Source organism: Peromyscus californicus, unplaced genomic scaffold, assembly GCF_007827085.1.
Source record: "Peromyscus californicus insignis strain IS unplaced genomic scaffold, ASM782708v3 Scaffold_16__1_contigs__length_79575227, whole genome shotgun sequence".
Classification (NCBI taxonomy): Eukaryota; Metazoa; Chordata; class Mammalia; order Rodentia; family Cricetidae; genus Peromyscus; species Peromyscus californicus.
In genome coordinates, this window is record NW_026294458.1 from 39,521,558 (window position 1) to 39,534,550 (window position 12,993).

Below are 12,993 nucleotides of genomic sequence, written 5' to 3' on the forward strand. Positions count from 1 at the left end.
TGAGAGTCTAAGATCTTGGGGGGGGGGAGTGCATGAGATACACTCACACACACACACACACACACACACACACACACACACACACACACACACACACACACGCAAACACGGGGAGGCGTGGAGACAGACAGAAAGAGACACAGACACAGACAGATGGAGACAAAGTTCTGAAGTGAGAGAAGTTTCCTAACCAGGCAGAGGTTACCCAAACCAAGACCGTAGGATATTGTTAAGTGAAAGGGAAAGATTAGCAAAACTACTCTAATGGAGTTGGGAGCACTATGTGATGGGGACCCTGCAATTGACATTAGAAGAGCTCATCTTCCTGTGGTGTACACTGAAAATAACAGGTCCAGAGCTCAGGAGAAGCTTGTGAGCTGAATGATTCTTCACTTGCTAGCAAGCACAATGGTTCTAAGTGAAAGCTGGAGCTCTGAAAGATGTCCAAAAAGAAAATCTTGGTCAATTTTAGAAATCGTAGAAAAGATTTCCATAAAACACTAGGTGTGTCTGGCTGGTCATTACAGAAAGAGTTCTTACTCTTCATGCCCTTTTAACTAGATCTGAGCAGTGTTGTTGACTGTCTCTGTCATAAGCATGCTGGGCAGCAGCCATAGACGCCGGCTTGACAGTGGTGGTCAGCACACTGCACCTTGTCCCCAGAAATGTATACACCCAAAGTTGATATCTGCCTGCTTTCTAATTGCTTTTAAGTCTGTAAGAGGTAAGCATAGTTTGTGTCCACACTAAGTGGAAAGAAGGGTATGGCCTCCACCAGAGTGATGCCAGCTATAGCTGGTTACAAAATTTACATTCTCAACAAGATTTGAGAACACAGACTGGCTCAGTGTTCAGCGGGGGATAAGTATGTACCAGGGAATTTCGGGAAAGGGCTGAGATACTTCCAGTTTAAAATTGATAGACTCAATTTCCCAGAGGTTGGGCAATTCTGATTGAGAAGTGTTGTTTGTGAAAACCACCTAAGTTTTAGAAGAAAGGTTTCCCAAAAATTGTGTAAAGAGGAAAAAAAGTCAATTTTTACACCAGATTCCCAGAGACAAAAAGAGAAGATATGTGCTAACATGTGTCTCTAATAAAATCCATTGTCAGTTTGTTCTGCTACAAACTTATCCAAAAGCTTACTTTCCTGTGTCTCTTATTTGTGTGTTTCAAAATTTTCAGTGTCATAACCTGCTAGATTTTTTTAACCATCTGTAGTAATGGAAAATCCCTATTGAATTTTATAAAATTAGCTTGAATAAAAATCAAGGAACATTTGCAGTCCAACTCTGCCTTACAGAAACTTTAAATTGAATCATGAGATTTATTCAAGTATTCTGTTGTGATTTTGTCATTCCTGTACCAACTAAGATCTTAAAGAATTTCCATGATTAATAGGGAAGAATTTCAAAGTCTGTCTTGTATTCATACCAGAGCTCGGGAGGAATGGACAGTAAAGTGGCCTGGCTAGCAGGAAGAGATGCGTGTAGATATTTTGTTGTTGTTGAGGGACTGGGGAGTTGGCTCAGTGGTTAAGAGCCCTTGTTGCTACTCACAGAAGACCATGGTTTGGTTCCCAGCACCCAGCTCACAGCCATCTCCAGTCTTTTTTCAGACCTCAGTGGACACCAGACACACATGGTGCACATGTATACAGGCAGGCAAATACTCATACATATAAAATAACAAAATAAATCTTTTAAAAAAAATTGTGGTGGACTATGTTTGAAATAAGTAATTTTGGACACTGTACTACAAAGAAATAAAGTTTTCATTTTATTTTATTTTTTAGCTAAGAATGAAACATTGGCATTACCAGCAGAATCTAAAACACCAGAGGCTGAAAAAGTTGCACCCCAGCTAGTAACAGGTAATGAGATCCCTAGGATGCTGTTGAGAAAGCAAGTAGCATTGTTTCAAATAGTGAGTGAGCTACAAACCTGTTTTTTTAAAGCAAATAACAAGAAATTAATTTTGTTCATAAGCATAAAACAATAGGAGATTCTAGGGCTTTATACTTGGGAAAAGAACAGATGAAAATCGAGTGACTGGATGATGGACATGCTATGTAGCATGGAAAGAAGGTGTGTGTTTTGACTATGACTGACGGTGCCGTTAACACTGAGGTCATTTCCAGTAAGGGTAATGGCATGTTTCATAACCTTTCCTTTTGGATGAACAGTGCAGACCATTTTTCATCGCCCAGTTGCCTTCACAGTGACTGGCAGAGCCAAGCGTCTTATAGTCCTCATAAATCCATAACTTGATGGTGATGAAAATGCTTTGAAATGTCCCTGCAGATTAATACCCCTAAGATGGAGACTATATGGTAATTTGGTTCAAAAATATCCCTGAAGAAACATGTGGTAAGCAGTGTCTCCATAGTGTATTATTGTTACTACCAAACACACAACATCTGTTCTCCAATTAAATCTACCCAGCCTAATTCTCTGGGGAGACATCAGTCTTGGAAGTACTGAATTTTTGCCAGTGTGGTACCACCTTATCCAGGCCTGGATGAAACAGACAAGGGGCAAGTATTCCCTGCAGCTCACCATCAGTTAAAACACTCCCATCAAAAGTGAACTTTTTACTTCATAAAATTTCTATAACTTGAGGTGTTTGTGGTGTTCTATTTGTGCTGAATTTGGGGACTTGTGTTTGGTCAAGAGGGGATAGGGTTGGTGCAGTAACAAAACAATTTAAAGAGGCAGACTGAGCTAGACCATATTGACAGAGTGAGTATTATCATGCCTTAACAAAGAATGGGCCTTTAGAAGACAGACAGACACCATTTGAGCTACTAGCAGCATCCAGTTGAGTGAAATATTTTTTTTAATGTGATGTGATCAGTTAATACAGAGAAAATTGCGAGCATGTCCAGTGGCCACATGAGTCCATTTCTGTGTCAAACGTTCAACCCAGCTTTCCAAGTGACACTTTCTTCTCTCGGCACAATGTTTGGTGTGAGTCTACAGATTGCCCAACTTTCTGCCAAGATCGCCTCAGGATTTTCCACTTCAGAAATGCTTGGGCCATCCCCACCACATTTTATTCAGTCTTGTTAGTATGTGTCATTGCTGCAAAATTCTAGGGTTTTGTAGAATTTTTTAAATCTCAGTGATCATAGTTTATATTTCTCCAAATCTTCTACCCAAAGTCTTCACTGCCTTTAATGGAGCAGCTGACACAACCCACCCTGTGGCTGAACGTTTGAATACCGATCACAATTTCAGCCTGGATCCAAGCTCTGCTGGTAATTTGTGGTGTTTAGAAGAAGTCTAGTAATAGGATAGATGTTTGACCCTGTCCCCCCCACTTTTTTTCCTGCTTGCTCATTAACTCACTTATATCACTGTAAGCCTACGAGATAACGAAAAGGGAAGATGAAACATTCGGATTGCCGTGAAAAATGATTTCATAGAGAGGACCTGGGTATGCTTCTGTGGGACACTTAGAAAGTAACCCAAAGTGGAAAAGGATCAGGGAGGAGAGGCATCTGGGGAAAGTAGGTAGCTTCACCCTAGGAACCTGAAAAACAGAGGCTGCCAACAGAAGGGGTCTCATGCCTGCATTGCTTCCTTATTTTATTATCTCCCAGCTCATAAAGTTGTTTGTATGTTTTACTTTGCAGTGACTCCAGAAACAGTTTCAAGAAGCATTAAACCCACAGCGTCTAGTGCGTTAGACACCTCAGAGCCAGCACTGGGTAATACTGAAAACTGTTTTCTCCCTTAAAATAACACAACAGCCATAGTGACAACTCCCGGCATTCACAGGTTAAAGACCCACTTTATCCTGCCATGCGCCTCCCCCCTCCTTCTCCGTTCTTTTCTTTTTCTGGGAATTCACCTTTCCGTCTCTGGGACAAGTTCTCCTGAAGAGTCAGCAGCATGCCTTGACACTAGTGACCAACCAGACAGGCAGCTGTGGATGACACACTAACTGCATGTCCCCTTTGTCCCCTCTTGTGGGTTGGGTGTCAAAGCTGCTGGAAATCTGGACTCTCTCTGGGATTTCTGTTCAGGTCAGCTATGGGAAGTCTTGTGCCAACTAAATTCCAGAAGAGTCGCCAAGAGACATGCTGTTTAATGAGAATTTCAGTTGCTCATGTTAACTGCTGTTTCTAACTGCTATTTCACCCAAAAGAATATATCGTGCTTTTCTTGTTTGTTCTCTTTCCTTGAAGAAAAGGAACAGCATGTGTCTTGTTGTGCATGTGTGATGATGACCTAAAAAGCGCCTTCCATTTTAACAGCTATGTTACTTTTCCTGGGAGAGCCAGCTCTCTCCCAGGCTGGATGCTGGAAAAGGCATGGATTGCTCATCATTGCACGCAAGCCTGTTATGAAGCATTCTGGGCCAGGAGAGAGTTATGCCAAACCATCCTGTTGCTAACCGTGTTCTTCTTTATTGTAGCCCTCAATGAGAAGACCCCAGAAACAGCCCGTTCTGTTCTAATGCCTGAGTTTGAATTGCCTTTGAGCACTCTAGGTAAAAGTCACTGAACACTGAAGCATCAATGAAAGCTACTTTGGGAGTGTTATGCATGACTAATAGAAATCTTTGGTGGCGACTTGATTCAAATCAATCTCCTTATAAGAAACGAGTGACAGATAATGCAGAAAAATGAACTCTAAACACCCAAACTCCTAAATGTGATTTTTAAACAACTGTCATCATTTAGGGCCCTAAAGAGGCCTTCCCTGTGACAATGCCACTAGTAGTTTTTCTTGGTGGTGGGCATGATTTGTTGTTGTTATATTTTATTCTTTCCACTCATGATCATATGTGACTGAACACATTGGTCTCTTCTGTTTTTCTTCCATGTTTTTATTCACTTGCAGCTTTATCTTGATAGATAGGACATATTAGCTATTTCTATAGATTCCTAGGATTGTTGGAATTTATGAATGAAGTATCAAAAACTGGAGGAGCATATGCATAGAGTTGTATAGTTGCCTTATGATTTTTAAAGTTCTTGTGCAGACAGCTTTCTAATTCAATGTGCTTGGTACCTTGTTTGAATTAAAATGAAATATACCTAAAAACCACAATAATGAATGTAGTTAGAAAATTCAAGAAGCTAGTAAGTATAGATGGAAAAGCCTAAATAATACCTCGCTTAGTGGCTTGATTATAAAATGCCAAAAAGGGAATTTTACACTGGGTATGGTGGCCCATGCTGTAATAAGTGAATATAAAAAACACAGTCAGGGAGTATTGTGAAATCCAAGACAATCTGGGCTACATGATGTCACAAAAAAACAATTACCTTTCATTGAAATAGAACTAAAAAATACCACTGAGTACGTTCTTGACATGCGGTGATTTTTATCTTGTGTTTGTTGTTTCCACAACTTTGAACATTTTAAAACCTTTTTTGTCCTATTGCATACACTTGTCCTCACTATCCTGTGTGTTTTACTCCAGCTCCAAAAAGGTTTCCAGAGTTTCCCGAGGCAGAAGCAGCCTTCCCTTTGGAGAAACCAGGGGGTACCTTGGGTAAATAAAAGTACTTTGTATTTGGTGTGAAGAATATGCATGGTGGGCTGAGGATGTAACCCAGTGACAGAACCCTTGCCTGGCACGTATGAGGGCATGGAGTTGATCACCAGCATCACACAAAGTGGGTGCTGACTGTGCAGTTCTGTAGAACACAGGTACAGAGTCCCTTCTCTGTTAAGCTGAATGCACTAATGCACTTGGTCAACACAGGGAAATCAGTAGTTGGTTGGTTGAAAGTGAAAATAAAAATATTACTTGGTTAGATTTCCTACAGCTTCACTGAAAGTCATTCCTGTTAGTTCTTCATAATCTAGCTGGTTGGTTGCTGTCTAGATGGATGCACATTGACTTCTAAGTATATGATGACTCTTGATTGGGTCCATATGAGCTTTGCTGTACAAGTGTTTTTCTAGCCACTTACCCATCTCTGCCATGAAACATTCAGCACCTTCTGTTTCTCTCTAATATAGTTTCACGTGAAGAGCAGTGGGTGGTACCTGGAGTTAAAACATCTGGAGATTCCAAATTTGTACAGCCTCCAACTGGTAACTGCATTCCATTGGAAAAAAGTATTAACATCTTTTGCCTTTACTTATATAGGATCTATTACTAATCATCAGTGTACTTGATGGCAACTCATGATATGTTTCTGCTAATGTGCAAGAATGCATCTTTCTAAGGATTAGTTTAAATATTCCATTGGACCATCCCAATTTATGTTAAATTTCAAATTAAAATTAAAAAATAGGCTATTTGTGATCTCAAGTGTTTATACATTCAGGAGTTGACATATTTGTATTCTTCAGAGTTGATATGTTCATGCTTCTATTCACTTGCACCTTTCCTATTTTTAAATTTGGGGTATATTCGTGCATGTACTAAGCTACGTTCTGTTTAGTTTTAATATATACCATTGTTTCCCAGTTACTTGGGTAGCTAGCTCCCTTGTTTAGTTATTACAAACACGGAGAACACAGACTGAGGAATAGAGGATCTCTTAGAAGATGCTAGAAAGGGATCAGTTTCTGTCTCGTGTTAAATGATTGTCATGGGGGTCCTAGAAAGTAAAGCGTTGCTTCTCCTGGTTGAATACATTCAGAAAGTGAGTCCATCTGTGAATGCATATCTTCATAGCTTTTAACTAGATGGTGAGAGGCGCAGAATGGAGACGAAGCTCTAATTGTAAAGACGCACAGACTGCATCAGCTAGCATGTGGGGAGGGTAAAGTTGTTGTGTTTTGCCTGTATTCTATGTGAATACAGGATAATTTTGATTTTGTCTTGATCTGTTTGCATGGCAAAACAGCCTCATTTAATATTACTATCCTTTGAGATGATTGACATTCATCAGGGGAAAGCCACATGCCAACTCCTAGATGGCCGGGGCTGCTTAATTAGTCACTAAATGTGATATAATGTTTCTTTTTGTAAGATTTATTTTGCTTTGGAATTTACTGAAAATTTTGGCACCTTTACACTCTGTATCAAAACTGCAGAATGAATACTCTCATAAAGACTTCTATACCAGTTTTTGAGATATAAAGGACAATTGAGAATTCTAGCTTGCCTGGTTATGGAAACTCGAGTTATTTCAATAGTTTTTGGCAATGAAGGAACAGGATATTTGAGGTTTGGAGCATTGCGAGAAACACGAGATTCATAGTCATTTAATATACTCTTCCCCCTTCTCAGCCTGTGTGCCCTAATCTTTCACCAGTGCTGTCTGTTGTGATTTTTTTTTGTCTGGAATTGCATTTTATATAGCCTTCTGTAAAGTATGCTAACTAGGGTTGATTGAGCTTGATTTCCTTGGCAAATTTAATTTTCCATAAAGTATATAAAAGGAAATCATAAAAATGTGCTCTATAATCGCATACCAGGATGTAAAATTACTCATAAATTCTGTGTTTAAAGGAAACTGGCCAGATTTTAGAAATACTTTAGCACTTGTGACAGTTACTCAGGGTGAAACTTGTCTTTCTAGTGGTGCAAGAGAGTTAGTCCTTTGTTCTGTTGGATGTTGACCAGTCTGCTATAATCCCAATGTCATCACAGCAGGGGCTCTGGGGAAGCTCGAGGTACCTTCTACCACTGGATAGACTGGGCATTTGTGTTCATGGGATCCACATGCTGTTGGAACCTTTCTCCCTTAGAACTACATAATTTCTGCATCAACTTTCTCTATACAACTCAAAAGCCTATGAACCTAATGCCATATGCACATTTCTGAAGTCCTTTGGCATGATTAGTTCCTTTTGTAGAAAGGAGATGTATGAAGGACTTACATGTGGGATGGGTAGACAAACAAATAGTTAGACTCACCAATTTCTTTCACATTCACTCCAGTGAATCACTGCAATTGAAAAGTGAAACAATGGCTATGCAGCGTGACTTGGAATTGGGGGAACAGGGTTTCACAACAGAGAATTACACGGTCTTCTCTATTCAGTGAATGCGGTAACCTGAATTACTCTGTAAGTGTGCCCTGAGGACTTGCATAGACTCAGTGAATAAAATGATGTCCAGGTCAAGCTTCCATGTTTTCCATGAGCAACAGAGATGGGAATGCAGCATAAACCCCACAAATAGGCATGTGCATAATGTTGAACATCCTAACATGATGCAAAGTTCATAGATAGGAACTTTCTGTTTCTTGCTCGATAGTGCCTCAGTATGAATCCTCTTTAATTTATTTTAATGTTCCATAAAAGACTATTATTTAGAACCATGAAGGTTCAGAATCAAAGGAAGAAAATGGACACAAACCCAGAATGATTTAATGCATTTGAGTTCAGCAGTAGAAAACCCTTCTGATTGTCCTTGCCCAAGATGTTCAAACAACTGTGAACCCTTTACCCCTAATATATTGAAACTTATTACAAAGACCTCGTTGTCTTTTAGAGACTTGCCTTGACAGTGTCAGGATGGAGTACGATCAGCCTTGATCTTTTCATTGTACTCCACTCTGGAAATTTCTTTAAGAGGTCAGCCCTCACCATTTTCAGTGTTGAATTCTTTCAGTACTTTGTAGAATTATAGCATCTTGTGTCACATGGTTAGGCTCTGTGAACTACATAGTTCAGCTTGCACAAGGAGGGGTGTATCAGTTGGAATGTTTATACCATAGTTGATTGGCTTAGAGATCTTTGTTGAAAAGAGATAAACTCTGTCTTTGGACCTTACTGCCTGCGCTGCGAGGTGTTGATTAGCCCAGATCTGGCTCACCCAACCTAATTAAACCCTAGAGAGGACGAAAAGTAGGAACAAGTAGTGTTGATGCTTCAAAGGCAAGAAAATAGATTCAAGCATAGCAGATGATTTTCATTTTCACTGTGGCCTCTTAGAGGATTATGGGCTCAAAACTTTCATTTTTATTTCACAAATTTCAGGGTCAACCAGAGTGGTGGTTTATTTTTCCATTAACTGAAGAAAGTATTATTTGTATTTAAATAGTACAGAGACTTTGTGGTGCTTGCTTAGCTGTATGCCATCTCCCTTCACTGCTTCTGCATATGGCTGTTAGAATTCTGTTGCATGATCTTACAAACCAGTAGCAAGACTGCGTAGTAGATATTTAGGTGCACACATTTCTGTATTATTAAATGAGAAAAGGGCATGTTTCTCCTCCCACTCCTGCATCTAAGCTAGGAAGTTATTCTTTTTAAGACCTGAAACTACCCATCTTCCAAATTAGTCTGTTGATGTAGGCATTTTTAGATTAATTCTACTGTGGATCTACCATGTACTAGGATCTAGAGCATATAAACCTTGTAGGACAAGATAGCTGCAACAGATTCTCTCCCTAATAAAATCTGTTATCCAGGAAATTATGTTTAAAAAGGAAAATCTTTCATATTGCTACTAATATTCAAGGAATCCGAGCAAAGTAAAATGTTGCTTATTTGAAGTTCTTTGTGTACTATCACATGACTCGACCAGGGCATTTTTATGTTGGTATTTGTATATAATTATTTTTTCAAAGTAAAAACATAGAGTAAATAAAATATAACTAACAGATGGTCTTACAAGTATAGATATATTTTCTGGAATATCTGAAGGTAAAATTTTGTATAATTGCTACTCATTATTTTTGCTTCTTAAAGCTCTGAATTGTGCTACCCATTTTACCTGTCAAATTAATTTTCTCCTTCGACTCGGGTCTCATGTAGACTCTATGAATTAAAGATCAAAGCTACTGCCTAGTTTCAAGTAGCGTTAGCATTTTATCCACTAAAGATGGTGATTAGCAGCAAGGCCTGGTGGCATACAGACTGTCTGAAAAACAGTAGCACTCACACCCAACTCTTGGGACTGTTTCTCAGTTTCATACCTGGTATAGTTTGTTAGAAACAGGGTGAACAATTTAGTGAAATCTACTCAGGCTTAAACACAAAGTTCTGTAAAGAACTTTTAGATGCCCAAGTTTTTGTAAGGCAATCAAGAACTCTTAGTGATTTTAAGAGTTTTTCAGAGCACTCTCCTTCAGCGCCATCCCCTCCTCTGACCTCTGTCACTTCAGAGTCAAAAGACTGACATTTGCAGCAAATTGAGGTAGTCGCCTATCAAAGCTTTCCAAACAGCATAAAACTTCTAGTGACTGATTTTTTTTAAGTTTTTTTTTTTTAGCATTCAACTTTCAAAAAGTATGGAAATAGAAATATAGGGATCGACTATGTGACAAAGGTGTTATTTGAATCACAAGGATTTCAAGAAAAGTATTTGCAAGTAAGAGATTCCTAATGGGAATTTACAGACATGAACCATAATTGCTGGAGGATGCTAAAGCATTCTATTCCCTATGAATGCCTGTAGTAATAACTTAGGGAAGGTGTCAGCCTGGTTTTGAACCTCAAAATGTAAATATGAGAAATGGGGTTAATTAATAAATGCCAGTTGGAACAAAAATACAGACTGCAGAAAAAAATGATGTCACATTACCAGATAGAAAGGAGACTTGGGAGTTAACATAAATGCAGCCATGTCATTTTTCAGAGGCATGAATAAAAAGTCAAGATATTAATTCATAATTTCATGTGAAGAGAGGAATAAAAAAAGTTGATAACCTCTCCTGACTTACTTAGAGGTGGACAGAGCTGGTATTGCTAGATCCGTGACAGGATAAGGGTTAGAAACTGGCAGCATTTTTGTTCTTTAAAAGATTAGTCATTCCCACCTGACTCTTTAAAATCACAACTAGGCTAACTTTACATTAAAACATTAGATCCTCGTATAAGAAGATTCTCACAATATGTTCCTATTTTAGCACAAGATATCATATTTTTGAGAACTTTATAGTTATACCTTCACAAGGGACATGCGTCCCCTGTCTCTTGTGGGATAACATGAGCTGTTCTCTTCTTTGAGACTGTCTCACCATCTAATACCATGTTATGGCTTCAACCAGCACTGGTTCCATGTCATGAAATTGTCATCGGGTTATACATAACCAAATGAGTAACCCTCCTGTGTGCTACCTCCATTTTATTATATTTCCTGTAAACCAATTTGAATGCCCCAAATAAGCAGTGTTCACCTCTAGTTTCTGCTTTCTCTACCTCTTACTCCTACAGCGACAGTTCTTGGTGCTCGAAGAGAAGATTTTTAGTACTATTTTTACTTGAAAGTTCATCTTTTATGTGAACATGAAATTTATCCCTACATTGAAAGTTACGTTTGAGTTCATCCTACTTTCTTCCTTTTATACTGAATACAAAAATCTACCTTCAAATCTACCTATCTACCTTGTAGAAGGGGTCATGGCTCTATGGAGGAACACAGAAAGTTGTCGCTAAATAAAACCAAGAGGGGTGGTGCCAAGAGTGCCCTGGTCTTAGTTCTGCTGTCCTTAGCCAGGTTATTAAGGTGAAAAATGCACTAAGTCAACAGTCCCCCTCCATGTGAGCACTGGCAGTTGTCCTTACTGCTGTAAACCTCAACTTTGCTATCATAACCAGCCTATTTAATAATAATAATAATAATAATAATAATAATAATAATAATAATAATAAAACCCTCAACTTCATTATCTAGAAAATCTACAAAGTGGTGGCAATGCCTATCTCACCTGTATCTCGGGGATGGTAACAAGGTTAAAGAAGTTAATTCAGGAGACCGTGTGAATCCTTAAGTACCATTTGCTCCTTAGGTACTGTGCCAGCACCGTCTACTAAGCAGAAAGAGGAAGCAATGGATTCTACAAGTAGCTTCAATGTGCCTTCTCTCTCTTCCTCTAGAAGCTTCTGCCCTAGCTGCCATATGACTAGTAGATTTGTGTTTGTGTTTGTTGAAGCTCTTTGATTTAGAGCTGGCATGATTTCATTATAAACAAATGACATGACTTTCACAGAACTCTGGGGACCAGGGCTGTAGCATGATATGTGTCTTAGTTAGGGTTTCTATTACTGAGACGAAATACCATGACCAAAAAGCAAGTTGGGGAGGAAAGAGTTTATTTGGCTTACACTTCCAGATCATAGTCCATTCTTGGAGGAAGTCAGAACAGGAACCTCAAACAGGACAGGAACCTGGAGGCTGGAGCTGATGCAGAGGCTATGAAGGGGTGCTGTTTACTGGTTCGCTTCCCATGGCTTGCTCAGCCTGATTTTTCTGATGGAACCTGGAACCATCAGCTCAGGGATGTCACCACCCACAATAGACTGGGCCCTCCCCTATCAATCATTAATTGAGAAAATGTCTTACAGCTGGATCTCATGGAAGCGTTTCCTCAACTGAGGCTCCTTCCTCTCTGATGACTCCAGCTTGTGTCAAGTTGACACACAAAACCAATCAGTACAGTATGTTAAAGTCTTGCAGCTAAGACAGCGGTGGTGACTGGCAATTCAGTAGTGAGGAGGCCAACAGCTCCAAACTCTAGTACCTTCGTAAAACTGCTATACTTCAGCCACCACTGAAATATGTCACGAAATCCTGCACAGTATAGCAAAATTAACCTGTCTTTTCTCTTACCTTTATTTTTAAGCAACTCATGATGTTATCTCAAGCTCAACAACTTCAGATGAGACTGAAATAGAGCCCCGCACAGGTATATCCAACCTTTCAGTGATACCTTTGGATCCTAGGTGTTCTTAAAGCTAGTGGTTGCATTTATTTTTTGTGAAATGAAGAAGTGTGCTCTCTAGGGTTCCATAGTGGGTAGTGGCTATCTCCATCTGTGTCAGGGAGATATTCTTGTCCATACTTCCCACTTTGGGATTATTTATTTTTATCAGTAAATAAACTGTCACACAAGGGAAGGGTACAGATAGACAAGGTCACCACTAGGGGAAAGTAATGTAATGGCATCTTTCTCTTTGGTCCAGAATCATTCTAAAAAAAACGATTTTGTATTCCTAGAGGGTGTTCTGTAGGGCAGTGATCCTCAAATGAGGATACTTTAGGATCTCTCCTCTGTATAGGAGCATTTGGCATTCCTTAGAGACACATCTGGTCTTAACTACTAGGGGAGGTGCATCTCCATCTAGAACA

The 12,993-nt window shown here is 39.3% G+C and overlaps 1 protein-coding gene across 6 annotated transcripts in view; it reads left to right on the plus strand.

The window, feature by feature from the left end:
• The window catches only part of Abi3bp (ABI family member 3 binding protein), a 205,305-nt gene that overhangs the window by 105,568 nt on the left and 86,744 nt on the right, over window positions 1-12,993 (plus strand). For all 6 annotated transcript variants that reach the window (XM_052740892.1, XM_052740896.1, XM_052740894.1 and 3 more), the window contains exons 10-15: window positions 1,793-1,870; window positions 3,635-3,709; window positions 4,420-4,494; window positions 5,434-5,505; window positions 5,979-6,053; window positions 12,488-12,550. In XM_052740892.1, the coding sequence (XP_052596852.1) occupies window positions 1,793-1,870; window positions 3,635-3,709; window positions 4,420-4,494; window positions 5,434-5,505; window positions 5,979-6,053; window positions 12,488-12,550 (438 nt within the window). The remainder of the gene's footprint in view (window positions 1-1,792; window positions 1,871-3,634; window positions 3,710-4,419; window positions 4,495-5,433; window positions 5,506-5,978; window positions 6,054-12,487; window positions 12,551-12,993) is intronic.